Raw genomic sequence first — 21632 nt, 5'->3', positions numbered from 1 at the left:
CTTAGAAAAACACTTGGCACAGAAAGAAAATGCAGTTGTTTTTCGCATCAGAAACTCCCAAGTTTTCACCAGGAAATGGTAATCAGAATAGTGTCGAACATGTCGAACCAAATTATTAATAGTCTTTCACCTTTAGCAAGGCATACATATTCAGTGATCTGTCTTCTTCGTCATTTAATAAAAAATTAGAGGGAAAAATCGTGCTGCTACCTAACCTGGATGTAGCGTGATAAATGATGTAGATGGAACCCGGGTATGTACTAAATTGAGACATGCAGCTCATCAAATAATACTGTGCTTTGTCACCTCACTTTCGTTACGCTATATTAAATATCCCAGCCTGAACTCTCCCAATAATAGTGAACATCTGTTGTGTGTTATGTAAAGCCAGTTGTGGTTCACTGGCTATATTTTTATCTGATCTGCATACTGATGAGACAACGTAAGCCAATGTTAATATCTCCGCAGCAGTGCGGGACAATGCAAATTGCGTAAGTCGTCGGTGGCTAAAAATAACTATGGTAGTAGAAGCTACTATTTTAGATGGTAGGAGAAGACAGTTTGCAAAACAGGACATAAATAACCGTCATTTGCATTTTGATTATAGACTAAGGCCAGGGTAGGAAATAGTTTCATATTTCAGAGAGAAAAGAGAAAGGGGGCTGCGCCATATTTTATTGTTGTCTCGTCTCGTATGATTCATGAAAAATAGTATAATACACACACAACTTAGAACACTTCGGTTGAAAAAAAGACTTCACGTACTGAATATCAACACTTTTGGTTAGTAACTGCTCCGAAAAATTTAGGTTAAATAAACATCAAAATTATTATTTACTTCATCAGGAACTGCCCATAGTAGGTAGGAAAAGGCTGTGAAATAGCGAGTAAAGTTTCATTGCTGTCCTACATGTATATTGGTCCCTGACAACAACAATGCTGTACAGTCAATGTTTAACTTTAAGTGTTCAACATAAAATGTATCGGTATTTTTAGTTTTTTAGTACAAGACTACGTGTGTAACTGTCACTGACCTAACCTACTGTGTAATTTTGCATATATGTAATGAGTACTTCCTGGAATTTGATGTGATCTTTTGACCTAGCTTGACCCACACCATTTGAACTATTGGGTACAGAAGGCATGTTTGTTACAATATGTAAGCAGTACTGGAACCATTGTCACAGATATGGCAGCAGATAGTGGGATTTACAAAAATTTTGATGGCGAACCTCAGTAAATAAATTCTGAAACTTGGTGAAATTTATTTATATTCTTTATCACCATAATGATTAAATATTGTAATCACTACCTTTTTGAGTATTTGTATGAGCCTCGGAAATAAAGTGTTTGAACTTTTTCTGTCGCTTTGTTCAAGAAAATTCAAACCCATTCTCATTTCAAATCATGGAAAAAAAAGGGGTCACCAAACAACTTTTTGATAGAGGTCAATATGATGATGTCAAAATTTAAAGCCATTTTAGAATCCAATATAGCCTCCGCCAACTGTGTTAACACTATGGGAAAATAAAAGTCTTAGATTAGAAAATGAGATGGTGAGCCCCCATTTTTTTTTGTTATTTCCGAAGAACCCAGAACAAGCTTAACAAAGTTTCAATTAGTAAAGTTTTGAAAGATTTTAAATTGATTTCCAGGGAAATTGATCTCAAGGTGCATTCTAACTTAACCTAGTGTAGTTGCTGAATACCATATTCTGATTTTACACTACCTTATCTTCACACATTATGTCTAGTCAAACTCGTTACTCTGGAACAGAATTCTGTGCTCCCCCCCCCCCCCCCCTACAGTGTTCATATAAACATGATGATGCCATCACATCCTCACCCGATTTTAGGTGGAGGTGGAGTTCAGTTGGACATTTGCATAAATTCCCACGATAGTCAAAACAGGTGTACTAAATGGATATTAATGAGCGATGATGGCAGCCTGTCAATTTGTGGTAGATTACTACTGACATGCGCTGTTTGTGCTTCACTCACCATGGGGATGAACCACAATTAACGCCTTAAGTAACGAGATTGACTTGATGTAATGTGTGAAGATAACATAGTGTAAAATGGGAATATGGTCCGCAGGAACTAGAATAATCTTAACCCAAAATGCATCCACTATACAATGTAGGACATAGCCTTTCAAGTTTTATTTCATAAACAGGACTGGATGGTTTTGAACACACTCATACCAAGAGATTTATTGCAAGAATGAATTTCCATGCACTCTGGGTTCATACTTAAAGTGTAAATGCAAAGGTACATACTTTTTTTCGTAATTATGTTTATTTTGCCATAAAAATAAAGGAAATCGGGTTTGTAATAGTACAATATAATTCTAACGCGAGAAATTGCGCGAAAAATGAGGCACTCTTGGCTCAGCCACAGAGCACCTTCAGGTAAGTACCTCTCATTTGCATATGGATAGGACAGGATTTGGAACTTTATGACGTCACTTCGGGAACACAAACGCATTCGTCAGTGTATCTTTACATGCAAAGCCATTATGGTCGAACCAGAAGGTCAACTTCAAAACCCGTTTTCGCCAGAACCCGACGTTGAATATTGATCAGATTCCTCAAGCGTAGAGCAATACACTCCAGCATTAACATCTAATGGTGTGATTTAGCCAAATTCATTCGAACCGACCGTTAGCAGTAACGATAGTTCCTCTGGTAGTGAATGAGTATGTCCTAATGAAGCCGTGTTGTTTACATAAAGTGGATGCTGTTATCAGCGTCCTTTGTTGACATAACTATTCAATGGGTGGAAAACAGCTCCTGCAGACAATGTAATCGAAACGAAAATTATGTAATATTTCCATACCCATCAAACATACAGAGAATGAGAATGGCTTCAAGAGTTCCCCATAATATTCTCTCAAGTTGTTCAAATGTAGCGTGTTGTAACAGTACATTCAATCTATGACCATTCAAAATCTTCGCGAAAGTAGACCCACAAATTCGTTAGAGCAGAACGTTTTGTTGGATAACCGTCCCTCTTGAAAGCTATGTGTACACGTACTTTATTTCATTTTTACTGCGTTCATTACCATCCACACAGTGACATGAAGTGGTTTCATCTTCTTTCAAAGCACGGCCCATGTTCACTGAAGCCGGCCGTACTGTGGTGTATTGTGTATTGTCTCCGACCATTTTTGTTTGAGTTTTTTATGGATAGACATGTCTTACGTTGTGGAAGTTATTTGACCTGGGAGCGTGAAGCTTAGTGCTGACTGTGCTTTGCTGTGTCCATCCACTTTTGACATGTGATTGGCATGACACGGTAATTGTTCATGTAGACAAAACAATGGAAACAAAAATAGCAACATTATAATGAGCGTTGCGTCTTTTTACTCTGATATGATTCCGACGATGTATGTGATGTATCACAATGAAAACGATCGACTCCCAGCAACATGGAAATCAAAACATACAATCGGACTGCGCATTGTTTAAAAACAAATGCTATCGTAATGAAAATATTTTATGAAGCTATCTTGCTTTCTTGAAAACATCATTTCAAATTATTTTATTTGTCTTCCTTTTTTCGCTTTGATCATGGCTACACCGGTGGCGTGGAGAACCCCGGCCCCGGTAACATTTACCGACTTTCACTGTATGGCGTCATTGTCCAGTTTTTACGTGATTTCAACTGCCTTCACCCATTATTACCTACTCAGTTAAATCACTCAGAAATATGTGTAGGGTGATGTTTCACTGCGGGTGCTGCCGACAAAACACCAAGGAACCATTGTTGTCGGAAGACTAAACTGGTACACCACAATATGTACAGTTACAGATAATACTATAATGCAAGCGTAATTAGTAATTCATAAGTAAACATTACACAAAGGCTTAGAAGGCTTTTGTAACACGTGGGACCTCGACACCTTTCGTGAGCTGGTTGCGGTGCCGAAGTTAGTCGAAGCACAGGGGATTAAGGGGGCAAGTATTTTTGCGACTTTCTTGCCAATGCGCGCAATATTTAGAGGTATGAATGCAATTTCCTTTATTTTTATGGTAAAATAAACATAATTACGAAAAAAAAGTATGTACCTTTGCATGTACACTTTAATATTAATGAATTTCTACTCACATAGTCAAAAAAAATTCTTCGAAGCAAGTCCCAAATTTTCACCGACAACTCGCCAGCATCATCAGGGGTGTACTACAGAGATTTATTCACACTTTTATACTTGAATGAACTGTACAAAGTGGACCCCAAGCCAACAATTATAAAAGTCAAGACTATAATTTACTTGAAGTGTTGTTACTAAGGTTTGGTAACCTGTAATGGAGGTGGGGAAATATGGTAACTATGTGTACGTGTACAAATGTAGCTTGTGGTTTGGGAAGGTTTCCAAAAGTAGAAAAGGGAAGAGAGATTGGTAGAGTCAGTGAGTGGACTGCGGCATGGGTCGCCCAGTTGGTTGTGCATCCATCAGGGAGTCCCAGGTCTGACTAACGTTTCCGTTCCTAATTTAGTACACCATGTATCCCTATACAATGAATTATCTAGGTGTTATAATATTAGAAGTATATTAATAGATTTGTAGTAAACAACTAGCCATATGGTTGATAAAGTTGCAATGCACTTGCCACATGACAGGTTTCCAAGGTCATTATGATTTCAACACCAGAAGAAAGCTCTTCACTCAAAAACCTTATGGCTCAGAACAGATACTATCACCAAGTGAGCAGACAGAGGAGGTGCCATGGTAATGGATAGAGAAACAGACAGATCCACATCTTGGGCTTTTTTTTACAGTTCCATTACTTGTTGAAACTAGACTTCTTCCAGGTGCAAAACTAGTCAAAGATTCAAGCCATTTTTACATTCAATTACGACCGTGTCACTCCACCTTCCAAAGTATGGAAATAATGAGTATTTTGTTATTGTAATGTCAGATATCATAACATTTCAATACATGCACATCGCAAATCATGTTTTTTCGCAAATCATGTTTTTTTACAGGCTTGCCTTTATAGATTTAGAAGGAAAGATATTCACTATGTAGACAATTTATGATATAAAGCACTTGCTTGCCAAATTGATTTGTTGTGTCCAAACAACAAATATAGTGATGGCATTTATAATGTATTTTTGGGTCTGTTCATGCATTGTGAGATAAGTGGTCTGTCACAGGATGAGTCGAAGACCCCTTATGCCACTCAATATCTAATCTGAATGTAGGAAAAATTTGGAATATAAACACAGCAGTTATTAACTCCTGGCCCAATATTAAATGCTCCATAGTGAGAGCTTGTTGAGTGTACTGTATCAGTTTATGCATTGAGGGCAAAGTCTGACATACATGCATATACAAAATGTAAGATGTAAGTCACGTAGGGCCTATGAATGAAGACATTTGTGTAAGAACATTAGTACTACTTTAAACGCCTAATGTGTTATTGAGTAATGTTCTGGTTGTACTTAAAAGTTGACAGTTGTATAGCATAGTATTACATGAAACAGACCATTTGCACCCTCCATGGCTCACTTGGATATAGTTCATGACACCAGAATAACAGTTCATTGCAGTGATTTGACCCATATATGGAAACACTTTCTCACAGACACGCAGACGCAGTCACATACATACAGACACACATGCACCTCATACACACACAACCTACCTACACATACATACAGCAGGGATTGAAATTAACTTTTTTTCTTTGGTAGTCCACTGTATGCTACCAATTTCAGAAATTAGTAGCCCAAGGATTGTGAACAGTAATTCCATATTTCTGAATTGAAAACAGAGTTCCTATATGTGTGTTATTAAAATACTTTAAGTCTGTAAATCTTTTAAATCGTCACATAATCAGTGGTAACCTGAGTGGGCTATCGGCTATCGGCTACAAATCATGTTCATGCTGTTCTACAAGTCATGGTAGCCCCATGACAAGAACTGGTAGTCTGTGGACATGGGACTACTGTTGATTTTGAGCCCTTGATACACACATACATACCTCATACATATACACATGTAGAACCTACCTACACATACACACTTATAAATACCCCCCCCCCCCCCCACACACACACCTACCTACCTACATTATACCTACCTACCTACATACATACATACATACATACATACATACATACATACATACATACATACATACAATGTACATACATACACACAGTTTCTTCTGTAGGCCAGTAGAACAGCAAGATGGAGCAAATACATGCAGTTATAGACTTCATTGACACAAGAAATCATGTATATTTAGAAACTGTAAGATTACTTAGATCATAGACCCTACACAAAACATTTTGTGTGACCTAGCGACATGTAAGTTGTCACCGGAAAGTCTATCTGGTTTGATAATCCAATTTCTAGCGAGGTGTCAAAGGGATTATTACAGACATTGCTTTGAAGAAATCCCGGCAGAGACACATCACTTTGGTGTAGGGATCTATGGTTGGATTTGCCCACATATACAGTATAGTCATAAATTTAGTATTATTGTAAATGTATTCGTATGCATTATTTGTATATATATGAATTGTATCTGCGAGTGCTTGTTAACGACAATGGGGAACTAAGGTGAACATCGATGTTTCCCTCGGCATTGAAATATATCCATCTGGATTTTGTACCCCTTGCATTTAAATATTTCAAATCTTCCTCGTTCTTGCTGTAATTAGTCCTAGAAGGCATCTAAGTCAAATGTTGTCCAAGGTAAATATGTTGAGTTGACACTAGAGAAACACCCTCCCCACAATTAGCTAGCAAAGGTGGTATTGCTCTAACTGTAGCGCCTTGTCATATTGTTCATTAGCAAACAATTATGCATGCACACTGAGATAAAGGTGTGTTGCTTAGAAATAGACTGTTGGAGGAAAGTATGTGATGGCTTCATCTTTGCTGATTCAACTTTTTTTTTTTATCAAGGGCAGTAAGTAATCTTCTCAAGTCCCCAACGCTGTTGATTGTTGTTATCAAAAAATTCAATATATGAAGTTGTAAGTGTAGAGTTAAGATTGGCGAACATCGCATTAATTTTTGGAAAATGTCAGCTACTGTATACTGTTTAGTGTTATCAATTGCTTTATGTGTCCATTTGCAACATCGTAACATTATATTATTAACAGTATATTATGTGTGATCGACCGAGAGACAATTTGCTCTCGGTAGTACATTTGTTGTAGACTGTAACAACATCGTGTTGTTCCGTCCTATCAGGCTTCTAAACCACGAGTGTCCTAAACTGCCCAATATCCAGCACAGTGCAACCAGATTCAGTTGCAGCCAATCAAATAGTGTTATGTTGGAAAGGGTTTTACAAAGACCATGATGCTAGTGTGTCAAGGCTGGTTTGAGACCAGTCACCTTATATTATTACATAAATGTTAAACATAAGTGTCTGCCAAAGTCTGGTATTTTATCAAGTATAAACAACTGACTGACAAGTCTCACTATATAACAACAGTCATTCTTATCACCAGATGCAGAAACTATTCTGCCAGTTTGGTTTAAATCTACATGATGACCTCTTTTTGAACTTCTCATCACATTAAGCTCAAGGCCAGTTCTTAATCGTTTGATCTATCAGACACAAACCCAAAGAGTAGTACAGACATAAGAGCAGGGTTCACTGCAGGATAGTGGCAAATTTGCATACATTTTTTACATAATTATTTACATATCATTAACATATAATTTGCATGTGATGTTGGGGGATTGGAAATCTAAAGTTAAACCATGAAGTTCTTAAAGTGGCCATATGGATGAGAATTTGGTATTTATTTTGGATTTTTATTTGATAAAACAAATTCACTATGTTTTTATACTTGAAAAAATAACTTGAAAGGGCATATACCAAGTCCATGTTCATAACTCAATACATTGAAAAAAGATGGAAAAAGTGTAAAAAATTTGTTATTGTACGTACAATAACAAACATTTTATACATTGTTTAATGTTTTGCAGTTTATTGAGTTATGAACATGGACTTGGTATATGCCCTTTCACATTATTTTTTCAAGTAGAAAAACATAGTGAATTTGTTTTATCAAATAAAAATCCAAAATAAATACCAAATTCTCATCCATATGGCCACTTTAAAACAGTCGTATCTCACAGCTGATGTACAAACTAGGAGTATAGATATGAGTGGTAGGTGTTAATGTGACCTGAGTGTTATATCTTACAGACTAATCATGTTATGGCTTGACTCAGTTTTTGTTAATACAATTACTATTGATGGAAACATTTGTTTGTAATATTCTTGTCTAGGACGAAGGTGGGATCTGATGTGAATGCAATTGCCGAACTTAATTCACTTTCATGAAACTTCTATTCTAATGAAATTTCAAAAACTTTTCACCCCATGAATGATAACAAGTGCGATATTTTCTTCTGAGATGTTGATGATTTGATTGAAATTTACTGCTTATGTACAGTACTTGGTTTCTGGTTAGTATTTTAATATGTTTATCCTGTTTATTTACATTCTAGCAATCATAGTGGTGTGACTGCTCATGGTCTCACCATGGTTTACATCATACATAAACATATAATTTATTCATACTTGTGACGTTCATTTAGGGAGGAGGGATAGTTTTTAACTCAAATGAATGAAGTTTGTTTATTGAGCTTATGTGACACTGTGTGATCGTCCCAAAGTTGAGTCTCTGACGGGCAGAACATTTGACAAATCATACTCTGAATATACAGCCAATAGAAGTGTCTTACATGTCGTGTATCACCAGTTTGACAACTACTAGGCTGGAGTTGACTCAGGATAGATCATTCACCAATCTGTAATTTAAGATGACATGAACGCCCTACTTCACTGCAGTAAAGTACATTCACACTACTGTTCCAGGTCTACTTCTCTAAGGAGATATGGACCTTAAAGATCTAATTTTAACTTGAAGTAACCCTGAATATTCCATTTGGGTCAAAGGAGACTAGTTATTAATAACTCGGTGTTGTTAACATAATACCTGTATAATTCCCAAAGGTTTTTCGCACAACTGAATTGATAAGGTTCAGTAGTACTATACATTTGTAGGCATGGCAAAGACTTCATGCTGTCAATAGTGTTCTGCCAGGATAATACCGGTATCAAGGGTACCTTGAATATATAACATGCCATTTTCATATAGATTTCAGTGATTGGCTTAGATCGTATCACGTAGTATGGACTTCTGACTGATAGTTAATCTCAATTTGCATATAGGGGCACTGGTTGCATTCTATTTTCCATAGGGCAATATTCATGTAGCATGGAAGTCTTATGGGGTAATGAGGGGGGGGGGGATTGGTGTTGATAATGGACAAAATATTCGTCTAGAATGTCATGTATTATAAAACACTTAGTGCCTGACCTTATTTGGGCACTGGTAGACATACATTGTATTTACCCCTCATGCTGTTATGTAGCAAGTATTTCCCTCAACTTTTAGCCTTGGGGATATTTGTTGCTACATATGAACAGCCCTTGGTAATAGATGTCTACCAGTGCCCTCATATATCCAGACCTGTAAGTGTATAATATACATGTAGCCAACATTGTGATTTAGGACAAGGTTATGATTTATGCATTCACGTATTTCTATACTTTCTGCTTCTAGTCTAAATAATTACATGTACAGTCTATATATTGCATTATATGTTTACACCTTCCCCTTCCCAGTGCTAGGTGACTATTCCCATGATTTTGACACCCTTCCCAGTGCTAGGTGACTATTCCCATGATTTTGACACCCTTCCCAGTGCGAGGTGACTATTCCCATGATTTGACACCCTTCCCAGTGCTAGGTGACTCTTCCCATGATTTGACACCCTTCCCAGTACGAGGTGACTATTCCCATGATTTGACACCCTTCCCAGTTCCAAGCAAATATTCCATTATTTGACACCTTTGCCCTTCCCAGTACTGGGTTATTATTCCATGATTTGACACCATTCTCCATCCCAGTACTGGGTAACTATTTCCATTATTTGACATCCTTCCCGGTACTAGGTGACTATTTCCATTATTTGACATCCATCCCAGTACTACATGTCGGTAACTATTTCCATTATTTGACATCCTTCCCAGTACTGGGTAACTATTTCCATTATTTGACATCCTTCCCAGTACTACATGTCGGTGACTATTTCCATTATTTGACATCCTTCCCAGTACTACATGTCGGTGACTATTTCCATTATTTGACATCCTTCCCAGTACTGGGTAACTATTTCCATTATTTGACATCCTTCCCAGTACTAGGTGACTATTTCCATTATTTGACATCCATCCCAGTACTGGGTAACTATTTCCATTATTTGACATCCATCCCAGTACTGGGTAACTATTTCCATTATTTGACATCCATCCCAGTACTAGGTGACTATTTCCATTATTTGACATCCTTCCCAGTACTACATGTCGGTGACTATTTCCATTATTTGACATCCTTCCCAGTACTAGGTGACTATTTCCATTATTTGACATCCATCCCAGTACTGGGTAACTATTTCCATTATTTGACATCCTTCCCAGTACTACATGTCGGTAACTATTTCCATTATTTGACATCCTTCCCAGTACTAGGTGACAATTTCCATTATTTGACATCCTTCCCAGTACTGGGTAACTATTTCCATTATTTGACATCCTTCCCAGTACTAGGTGACTATTTCCATTATTTGACATCCTTCCCAGTACTAGGTGACTATTTCCATTATTTGACATCCTTCCCAGTACTACATGTCGGTGACTATTTCCATTATTTGACATCCTTCCCAGTACTACATGTCGGTGACTATTTCCATTATTTGACATCCTTCCCGGTACTAGGTGACAATTTCCATTAATTGACATCCTTTCCAGTACTAGGTATAAATTAAATATGCCATTAATGATTATTTGACACCCGTTCCATCCAGTGCAAGGTACTGTCAAGTACTTTGCTGGACACTGAATTTATTCTCCACCCAAAATAACTACATCTCAAATTACTGGTGGAGTAGTATTCAACCACCAGAATCTATGTTGAGAGTTGTGAGGTCAAGGGTTAAAGGTCAAAGGAAGTTAGCCTCAGTCACTATTATTGTTTTGACAGCTATAATCATTAATATGGTGTTTGCCTCAAATAAATGGACAAGTCACTACAGTGTATAGATAATAGTTGGAATACAGAACATTGACCTATGAGGTCAAAGGTCATCATAAATCACCACTTTTGTGTAGTCACTAGTTAGAATACAGAATGTATGTGTAACTCTATGAGTATGAGGTCAGGGGTCACCAATCATGCCACAACATTACAAATGTACCTGATGAGGTCAAGAGTCATCACAAGTCACCACTTTAATGCAGTGGGTAGTTACAATATAGAACATTGCCCTATGAGGTCAAGAGTTCAAAGGTTATAGTGAACATTAAAGGTGATGTTTTTTTGTTTTTTTATGTCAGTTCCACCTCATTCATTATGAGTCGATTGGCCTGTTTTACATGTTATTGCTTGTCTGTTGTATGGCAGTACAATAGACCAGGTTGTCTTCAAAGATTAGAGACATGTTGTGTTTGAAAACCATAAATCAAACTTTCACTCCAACTAGTTGAGCAAACTCAGTCTACCAAAAATGAAACTAGGATAACATGTACAACTATATATATAATAATCAAGGTACCACCCCACATGCCAACACCACCTCCCCTACTGGCGCATGAGATGTACATTTCGTATGCTAGCCCAGAGACTTAACCTTGATGTTACTTACTATCTCAAGAACTTGCTCTGTACATGAAGAGAGCTCCTTGAGATAGTAACACCAAGACAAGTCTCTAGGCTTTAAATGTTATATGCTCTGTACTCTCCACAAACAAATTATAGTTATTTTGTACATGTATGATAGCATGTGTAAGCCTTATGAAAGTTGGTTGTGTAGAAGAGAAAAAGATGTTCATGTATGTGGGCAATGTACATGTAACCTTTACAACCTCACCATACATGTATTTCACATTAGAAGTAAATTTTAATCAAATTACAAACATCTCAGTAGTAAATACAGAACCTGTTCATCATTAAAGGCGTGAAAGTTTTCAAAATTTGGTTAGATGTGCGAAAATGAAGTTCAGCAATCGCATTGATGCCAGACCTCCTTCCTCTCCCTAAACTAACGAAGTTCGCTGATTGAGCTTGAGCAAATTGCCCCTAATCGTGAGAAGGTTTTGTATGAAAATCTATTTATGATGAATTTAAGCGTATAAATTTTAAAGTGGCCATATGAATGAGGATTAGGTATTTATTTTGAATTTTTCAATTTCTAAAACAATTTTATCATCGCTTCCTACAACACAAGTCCTCGTTTGTAACTCAATAAATTGCATAAGATTAATAATAAATGTGTAAAAGCTTCGTCTTTAAATTTTAAATTTAAAGACAGTAATTAAGGGAAACCATGTCAGGAAGGCTGTAAATAAATTTCTTCAAATTTTGTATACATGATGTTTTACAGTGAAAACACATACATAACCACAATGGATTTTTTAAGTACCCAGCATGCCAATACAGGGAGTGTTGTTTATTTTTATTAAGCTATATTTAAATTTTTCCTGGAATTTGAACCTTTTAGACATCTTACGTAGAAACATAGTGGTTTGCCCCTCCGTACTGATGTATGACTGTATGTAGAGTCTAGTCTGTCTCTTACTGCTGTAGATGTCATTATATCATATCACAATCTCATATCACCGCTTGTGGTTGTTTAATATAAAGAATTATCTCGACATGATGTACATATTTGAGTGTACCACAAATCTTGACCCATTTCCTGTAGTTTGCTTGCATAAATAATACCAGCTAGCCAGTGCTTGCTACCTACTACTAGCAGTGAACGATAAAAATAACAGCCTGTTCTACTGACGCAAGTAGCTGTTGAGTGTTGTTTGCACACCCCCTCCTGTTTACCAATGCTTGTGGTGCTGTATGTTAGGAATTGTTCCAACATGAGCTATGTGTACTAGTAGCTGTGTAAGTTGTAGTATTATTTATCAGTGCTGATCCCGTAAAACCTGTAGTTTTCAAAAAGATGACCTGTCTATGTTGTCAGTGTAAGCAGCCTGTACGTTTGTGCTAATTGTCGCTGTTTTGTATTTGGGAAGACAATTTGTGTGCCATAATCATGTTTAATGAGAGAGAAAGAGTGGTGTATGAAAACAGACAGCGGTGGCTGAGCCAGTGTACATGTAGGTTAGGTAAGTACATATGCATTTAGCTCATTTCAGCATATCTTCAGTTTGTCATCAATATTGTGTAGCACTGTTTTGTAAACAAACGCAGTGTTGATTTTGATGACAGTAAAGACCCCCCCCCCCCCCCCCCCCCTTTTCCACCCTCCCCCATACACCTACACTGCACCATAGGTGAGATTATTCATCATAGTTGTAAATCTAGTGGGCTAATCGCATAATTGATCTGTCTGTCAGAAAAGGCATTTTTACCATTAAACTTTTAATTCTTGAAAGAAAACATTGTGTTGTTAATCAACATGAATGAAATTGTCAATCAATTTATTAAAATTTTAGCAACGGTTATGGTTATCAAGATAGTAGATATTTAAAAATATGTTTATTTATTTATTTATTTTTTGAGGGGTTAGCTGAGATGAAATTGAAAGTTTTACTGGTACAAATGTATAGGCTGGAGTTAAATCTTTTTGGTTTTGGTGTATGATATGTAGTTGTTTGTATCAAAACACACTAGATCAGGAAAATTGCTTGGCAACTTAGGACTGGAACTCTTATGTAAGTAGGTGTATGTTAGGGTCAATTTGTTACGGTTTGAGTGGATTGAGATAGAGAGGTTATGTATGCAGACAGACATGATAGTGTGTATTGTCTCATGGAACCAGTGTAGGCTTGCTCTAATAAACAATACACTGTTGCTGATGTTTGCCCTTCACTGAACTGTTGGCAACAATTACAACAATGGTGGAAGGCAATTTTAGTGTGTTTTGTAACAGTTGTGTTATCAAGTACTGTTTGCATTATGTATTTATCTGTCTTTTGTTCAATTTCTGCGTGTAAAGGTAGAGTGAACTTTTATAAGTGTAGTGAAGTGAAAGGTCTATACATCATCCTGTTGTCATTGCATGAATGTATATTTGTAGATCCAAATTTTTAGAAAGTATTGTTCGTATGTATTTGAAAGAAACGTGTGCCATAAAATGAATAAGTGAAAGGAGAGATCTGGGATGAGGATGATAATGATGTATTGTTGGTAGAATTTATTCAAATGTTAAATTTGGAGTGGTCATCTGTACCTGTTCCACTGGACATGATACAACAACTTGACCAATTTCCGGTAGTAACACATACACACATATATATAACAGGTACTCTTCGGAAGTTCCGTAGTATTAATATGATCTGGTTACTGTTTTCTTGTATACTGAATCAGAAACAGATATCGTTGCCAATAATTGAAATTGAGGAAATAAAAATTCATAAACAGTGAACCTCCATTTTTGTACTTTGACTTACGAGTGAAAAAGATGGTTCTTTGCAATGTTTCCACTGAAGGTTCAAAACTTGCAAACAAAAATTAGTTTTCTTGGTGTAAACCCTTTGGGAGCTCAGGATTTCACTCATATGTTAAGTAATGCATAACCATGTAATTGACTCGGGAACGCAACTGAGTGGAACTAACTCTAATTGTGATATTAGGCTGCAGGTGGGCAGACAAGGAGAGTGAATGTATAAAAAGTGAGATTTTAAAGTGGTTACATGACTGGGTTTGTCATAAGACTTGTTCACATGTCAATATGTAAGGATCCTTACCTGTATCTACCTAAAGTACTGTTCCTCGCTCAGCATGTGGGATGGGATGGTTCTGTGTTTACACTTAGGATGGTAAGTGCTTACATGTACAAGGATGGTTGCCCAAAACCTCTTATACACATTTGTTTGGAGTCCTGTAGGTGGACACCAAACTTTATACCTGAGCTAGGTGTTGAAAGCGTTTGTGTTTTCTAACAGGGTTATTGTAAACATGTAAATAAACAGTTCTCTAAACAAATCTGGTATAAGTTCAACTCTAACTTGAAAGGGGGTGACACTCTTGAATTCCAATGAACCTGTCGCACACCTGAGATGAGATAACTTCAGGGGGTGATACCCCTAAATCCTAATGAACCTGTCCCTAAACAAACATGATATGAGATAACTTGAGGGGTGACACCCCAGAATTCTAATGAACTTGTTCCTAGACAAATGGTACCAATATCTGAATAGACAAGATAGATGGTAGACTGTATGCAGCTATCTATGTAGATAAGTTAGCAGATTTGGTCCAAATATCTAAATAGACAAGACAGGTGGTAGATTTTGAACCAATATCAAAATGGATATTTTAAGTTTGTACAAGTATCTGAATAGCTATTAGATAGACCAGATACTAGATAGGTGGTAGATTTTGTACAAAATATCTAAATAGACATTTTAAGTTTGTACAAGTATCTGTAATGAACAAGACAGTTGGTAGGTTTCATGCAAATATCGAACTGGATATTTTAAGTTTGTACAAATGTCAAATATCTAAATAGACAAGATGGACTTGGTAGAACTACATATGTAAGTTACATTATTTGACAAACATCGATATAAATCTAATACCACATCATGTATATATATATATATATATATATATATATATATATATATATATATATATAGGTGAGTATCAATCTGCTAAGACAGTGCTCTATACCGCAGTGGCAGAGCGTAATATATATATATATATATATATATATATATATATATATATATATATATATATATATATATATATATATATATATATATATATATATATATATATATATATATATATATATATATATATATATATATATATATATATATATATATATATACATTGTATTAATACCACATACAGTCGCTGTCATCACAGGAAAGATATTGAAGTATGAGTGATGATATTATGTCTGGTAATATTATAAATTACAGGTAGTAATTCCAATACCAGTATCCATGAATATGTAATTATTGTGATATTTGACTACCGTTATTAATTGTTAATTATACTGTTGAAAATTACCCTTTGTGTCATTTTTGATGAATGTCTTTTCTGTTGATTGAGTCTGGGCTGTGAAAAAAAAAAGGATGTTCACAAACAAGGTAATATGTATTTGAGGGTCTGTCACGACTCCATAGCATAATAACACAACCACTTTATCTGAGATGAGAGTTACATGTATTGGTCAGAATATTACCTGAAGGTGATTCTTTTTTTCTCTAATGTAATTACATATATAAGTGTGAACTCTCTTGTAGAGGTGCTTGATCTAGTGTGATACATACCATTGGATATTATACTCCTCAATGTTTTTCTTCAGCGCTCAGCTGGGGAAGATACGAATGACCTAAGGGGGCCCTTGTCACTAAGAGTCGCGAGACGGGGAATGACAAACCCGTAGGTCACGAGTATTTTTGGCTAAATGAAGTAAAATATTGGGGAATAATATCATTTACCCATTTACGCATAATTTATGAAAATTGGGGGAAAATAATGGCGCCTTTGGAATGTTTTGACCCAGATTCCGGACACAGCAAAAACCAGTGATATACACATGGGTTGTCGTGACGTAGAATGACCAGAGTATAATTTCTCTTCAAGGACGATAACTTGGCCTTGCTCGAGTATGGTATAATAAATTGAACATTGAGTCTTGTACAGGTAACACAGAATAGAAGTAGTGTGACACAGTGCGACAATGCTCAGTCTGTGTATGTGGCATCAGTGAGTTAATTAAAGGTACTTTGTCTAATTAATGAAATTTAACCATATTCATGAATACTTTGCATGGCCTTGAATTAATGGTAGTTGGTGTCAACAGCCCCAATACTTGTCTCATATGGGCTACCCTAATAGTTATTTGCAGATGTTAACATGTTTGGGCTACTGCATATTTCGTAACAATTGAGAAAACAGAAGATTGAAGGACATGAAATAATGTATAATATACTTCCAATGGGGGTTTCAGGTCAGGACAATGAAAATACTGCTCACCACAAGTCTTGGGTAGGCTATTTCAGAAAGTGGTAACCCACTGGTGCTACCATTTATGATTTAGTAGAAGAAGAAAAATAAATTTTGAGCCCTGATTTTTGAAAGAGGAATATTGTGTAATATAGTTAACAATATAGCTGCAATCACTGTGCCATTCACAAAGTTTCTACAATATATTTAGCTGTTGCCAATACCAGTGACTACATCATACATGTAATGTTTAGGTATACATGTATTTTGTGGCTAATTAAGAGAATGGAACCATTTTCACGAATTGTTATTTTCATTTGTGAGTGATAAATATTGTGTACAGTTGGTGTTCCTTTGACTACTTGTGGTGGCTGTCTCTGCATAATCATTTGACATACATTCAGTGAAATGTGAGTCAGCAACAAATGTATAAATTGACACGTGTACAACACAATGCATTTGGTAGAAAGTACCGCATCAAGTGTTCATTTTATACCATTGCTTTCGAAGTGACACAAAGGGATAGGGTGACAGGGTCAGCGCCACTTTCTTAGGTGGTGATTTGACACTTTCTTGAATCATATCACCTGTTGAGGGTTCGATTTGTGAAATTGTAGACCACTCGGGGAAATTATTGTTCTCTTCTGTGGCTGTCACTCTGATACAGTCTAGTTCCTATACGGTATCTTTACCATTTACACCGCCACTGACAGTACATGTATAGTCAAAGTCTAGAAGTCCTGAGATGCATGTATAGTCAAAGTCTAGAAGTCCTGAGATGCATGAGATGCAATTTAAAATTCATCCACAGCCACCTACACAGTCATTAACATCATGTCTTTGTTTATCAATCACAAAATTCTAACCAATAACACAGTCCCTCATAAAGTGAGTGTTTATTGGGGCATTTATGTAATGTCCAAATATGGTATATTTATTATTTGTCAGCTCAGGATGCTACTTACAAATATATACAGTCACTGTAACAGTTGGGGTTCGCTGATTGGATGAACAACTTGTTGTCAGCTCAGGATGCTATTTACAAATGTATACAGTCACTATAACAGTTGGGGTGTACTGATTGGATGAACAACTTTTTGTGCTGATTAAGGGACTTTGACTAGACGTGGTTTAGTTAGAGACCACGTTAGGATCCAAACTAGCACCCTGACTGATTGTGAGGTACACCTATAACTAGTATTGACCAACTACTATCTGTCATAACAATGCTTGCAGCTGGTTTTTATTTTCATATTTTGGTGTGTTTTAAACCTGTACCAGCTGCAACTGGGATATTTAATCAAATAACCAAACGTTCACTAAAAATTGCTCATAAAAACCATTGAATCTGTTAATTAGTTGAACTTTGAATTTGTTACCATGTTGAAACTATACTAGTTATATTACGTGGAGTGTAATTTTTTTGATGAGACAACCACAATACATGTATATTCACTGAAAAATGTTAAAATGAGACATTGTACATTTTAGACAGTGGTCGATATTATCCATAAGTAGTACAGAAACGGGTTGAAAGTGGAGTCGTGATGGGTGAATGGTTAGCGTGACCGGCTTGGAATCTACAGGTTGCAGGTTCGAGCCCTGTCGCTGCTTGCTGTTTGTTTCTGAGTGGCTAAAGTCCTTGGGCAAGATTTGAACCACGACTGTGCCTCAGTCAACCCAGCTGTATATTTGGGGACCTGGTAGGATGTAGGTTGCAATGTGAAGGCTTTAATCCTATGTGCTGAAATTGCTGCAATGGATTGTATGCTCCCCAGGGAGTTGAGGAAGACTAAAGGGCCGTTGTGCCATTCTGATCCGAGCCAGGGTGATAATTGTAAAGCGCTTTGAGCACAGCGTGGGAAATCGCTATATGAGAACCCAACATTATTATTATGAAATCATTAATTGCTGTTGAGGGCACCTGAAAATCAGTTAGATTTGTTTTGTCATGTATTCAGCCGCAAAAATATGTTTACCCACAGGTGATGCAATATTGTTCATGGTGTATGATATTATGAGCAATTTATCGTACCTAACAAAACATTTTCAAAAAAATGTTCCTGTGCAGCCAGTGCACCTTTAAATGACACACAGTTGGTAACTGAAACTTAATTTTGGGCCAAATTCAATGTAAAAATGTTTGAAGATGATATGATAAAATTATTTTCATAGGTGAAAATATGCATCAACAGTACATGCTTAATTGTGGTGAAGTTCATGGGAGGAGACTTGGTAAAGACATTATGACTAAAACTGATGCTTTTTCGATTTTATTGGTATACCCAAAATATTAGTCTTGTCCCCACCTCAAACTGAATTGAATAAGTGAAATCGGTTCCAAACCAGTTTCTGTCTCCGCAAGAAAGCTGAGCAATGAATTTGAATCAATTTGTTTTTGTGTCGGTTCCAAACTAATTTAACTTTAAATCAGTCCAGACCAGTTTTAACGTGTATGTGGGAACAGAAAAACTGATTTGATTTCGAATTGATTCAACATTTGTGGTAGGGACATGGCTATTGTGTCATTTTTATGGTAAATCTGAAAACCAGCTCCATTGCTACACATGATTCAGCATGTTTTAGTCGATGAAATGACATAATATATATTCAATATGAAACCAAAGTAACGACCAAAGCCATAAAGTTACAGACTGGTGCCCCTTTAATGACAAAATCTACTAGTTGTGATGCTATAGATGACCTTCTGGCCCTTTTCCTCACGTGTACGTGGTTCTTGTACCTGTAGGTTTGTGAAAATACATTTTAGCATCTCAGTACCAAAAAAATCATACAGGTATTATAATTTTGTTTGAGAATTCTGAGCAGGAAACCTGAAAATTTGAGTACAATATATCCTGTTCTCTTTGAAATAATGTAGTCTTCTTACTTATAAAAGCGAAAAGATCAGGAGTTACGTTACAAAATATATGAAATAAAGGTGGAAGTGATTTCAAAATGTAGTCGTTTTACAATCCAATATGGCACCCGAATACTACATGCTAACACTACTACTGTAGGTAAAAAAAATAAAAGATTAGGTTTCCTTGTAAAGCAAGACAGTGAACTTAAAAATTCTTATATTACTAGTATTTCAAAAAGGACAAGCTTTCATAAATATATTATGGCAAAGTTTGGAAAGAGTTGAAGAACTTTGATTTTCAGTTGTCAGATTGAAATTCAAATTTTATTCAATCGAGAAAGGTCTGTTTTCTTACCTGTAACTTACAAATCCTTTCAATGTAATTTTGCTTCCCACACCTTAAGTTATAGTCTGAGATAAAATTTAAAAGTGACCAAAAATTGATCAAAAAAAAAAAAAATTAAAACTTGGCATTATAACCTGTGAAAGTCAGGGATAGAAATGCTACATATACTGGTACTGGAAGTGTTGAATGTTGGGCTTTGTACCATGACACTCTCATAGTTTGATGTAAACATCGTAATAGGTGATGTATGTGCTTTTAGTAGACGATTGATGGCAATCTGATGAACTGTGGACACAAAAACAGGCACATATTTTAGCGGTAAATCAAAGAATTGACGAAAGTAAATGGAAAGTGTAGAGGCAAGGTGAAAGGAAACCTTTCAATCAACCTTAGCAGAGCATGAAGGGTGATGGATGAACCATTTGCTGTATCTGTATGTCAATATGTGCTATTTTTGGTTTTTTCACACAACAATATTGTTTGATAGATAACTCTCACTTGGACATATGTGTACAATTTGAACGCTTTAAGTACACAAGTGCCTTTGTATTCAGCTCTTCTGCCCACATTTCATTTTGGACACTATGGGCCATTTTTAGTTATCCCTGTTATAAACAATGCTGTACTTGTCCTGCTAAATATACTAAGTACCCTGTGAATGTGGCATACCACTTTCATATCATCATAATTAATTGCTAATTAGCATAAAATGAGACACCAGGTTGTCGGCTTTACATCGAAGTGTGTACATTGATGAAAACAGAACATGCATTTCTATAAAGGAATAAACCTGATATTTCTCATAATATACATGCACTGTTGATGTATTAGGGAGGGGTTGCATGCCATAAATTCCGTAGACGGGTGTGAAAACTTATCTGATCAGAATTTCACATGAGGTAGTCTAAGTACGTGACTAGTAGCAGTGTTTTGCTAGCCACTCTCTTCCTTGTTGGTGCAAGTATGAATGAAAGGTTAGTTCTAACAGATGTGAAAGTAACTTGTCAACAGTCTTAAAGGCCAGGGTTACAGTCCCAGTTTCTTGCATTCACTTTAATAGTGTGCATAAGTTTTTTTCCATTCTCCATATGGAAATGATACAGTAAAAGCAATGTTTGGGGTATTTTAGACCTATATGTAGCTTGTAAGCATTGTGTTTCATGTATCATATCATTTCCCTGGTAGTACAAAGACTGGAATATAAACTATTCTAGACTCCACATATCGGCTGTGAAGTATGGTATATTCCAGTACAAATGTAATTCTGTATTGTTAGTAAACTTGATATCTGTTCAGTAGTGAAGCTGAGGGGTTATTAACATCAACTGTTTATGAAGCTAGTATATACTTGGTTACCTTACAGAATTGACAGTAGCTACATCAACAGATTAGT

General features: G+C 36.2%; 1 protein-coding gene across 3 annotated transcripts in view; it reads left to right on the top strand.

Moving 5' to 3' along the window:
* The window catches only part of LOC144434600 (histone deacetylase 4-like), a 99262-nt gene that overhangs the window by 11233 nt on the left and 66397 nt on the right, over positions 1–21632 (top strand). For 2 of the 3 annotated variants that reach the window (XM_078123073.1, XM_078123071.1), the window contains exon 1: positions 13013–13225. The exons of the other annotated variant lie outside the window; for it this stretch is intronic. In XM_078123073.1, the coding sequence (XP_077979199.1) occupies positions 13153–13225 (73 nt within the window). In that variant the 5' untranslated portion in view covers positions 13013–13152. Of the gene's footprint in view, positions 1–13012; positions 13226–21632 lie in introns of those variants that run through there. 3 annotated transcript variants of the gene reach the window in all.

The sequence above is a fragment of the Glandiceps talaboti genome, chromosome 4, assembly GCF_964340395.1.
Source record: "Glandiceps talaboti chromosome 4, keGlaTala1.1, whole genome shotgun sequence".
Taxonomy (NCBI): Eukaryota; Metazoa; Hemichordata; class Enteropneusta; family Spengelidae; genus Glandiceps; species Glandiceps talaboti.
This window is presented reverse-complemented; position numbering and strand designations above follow the sequence as displayed.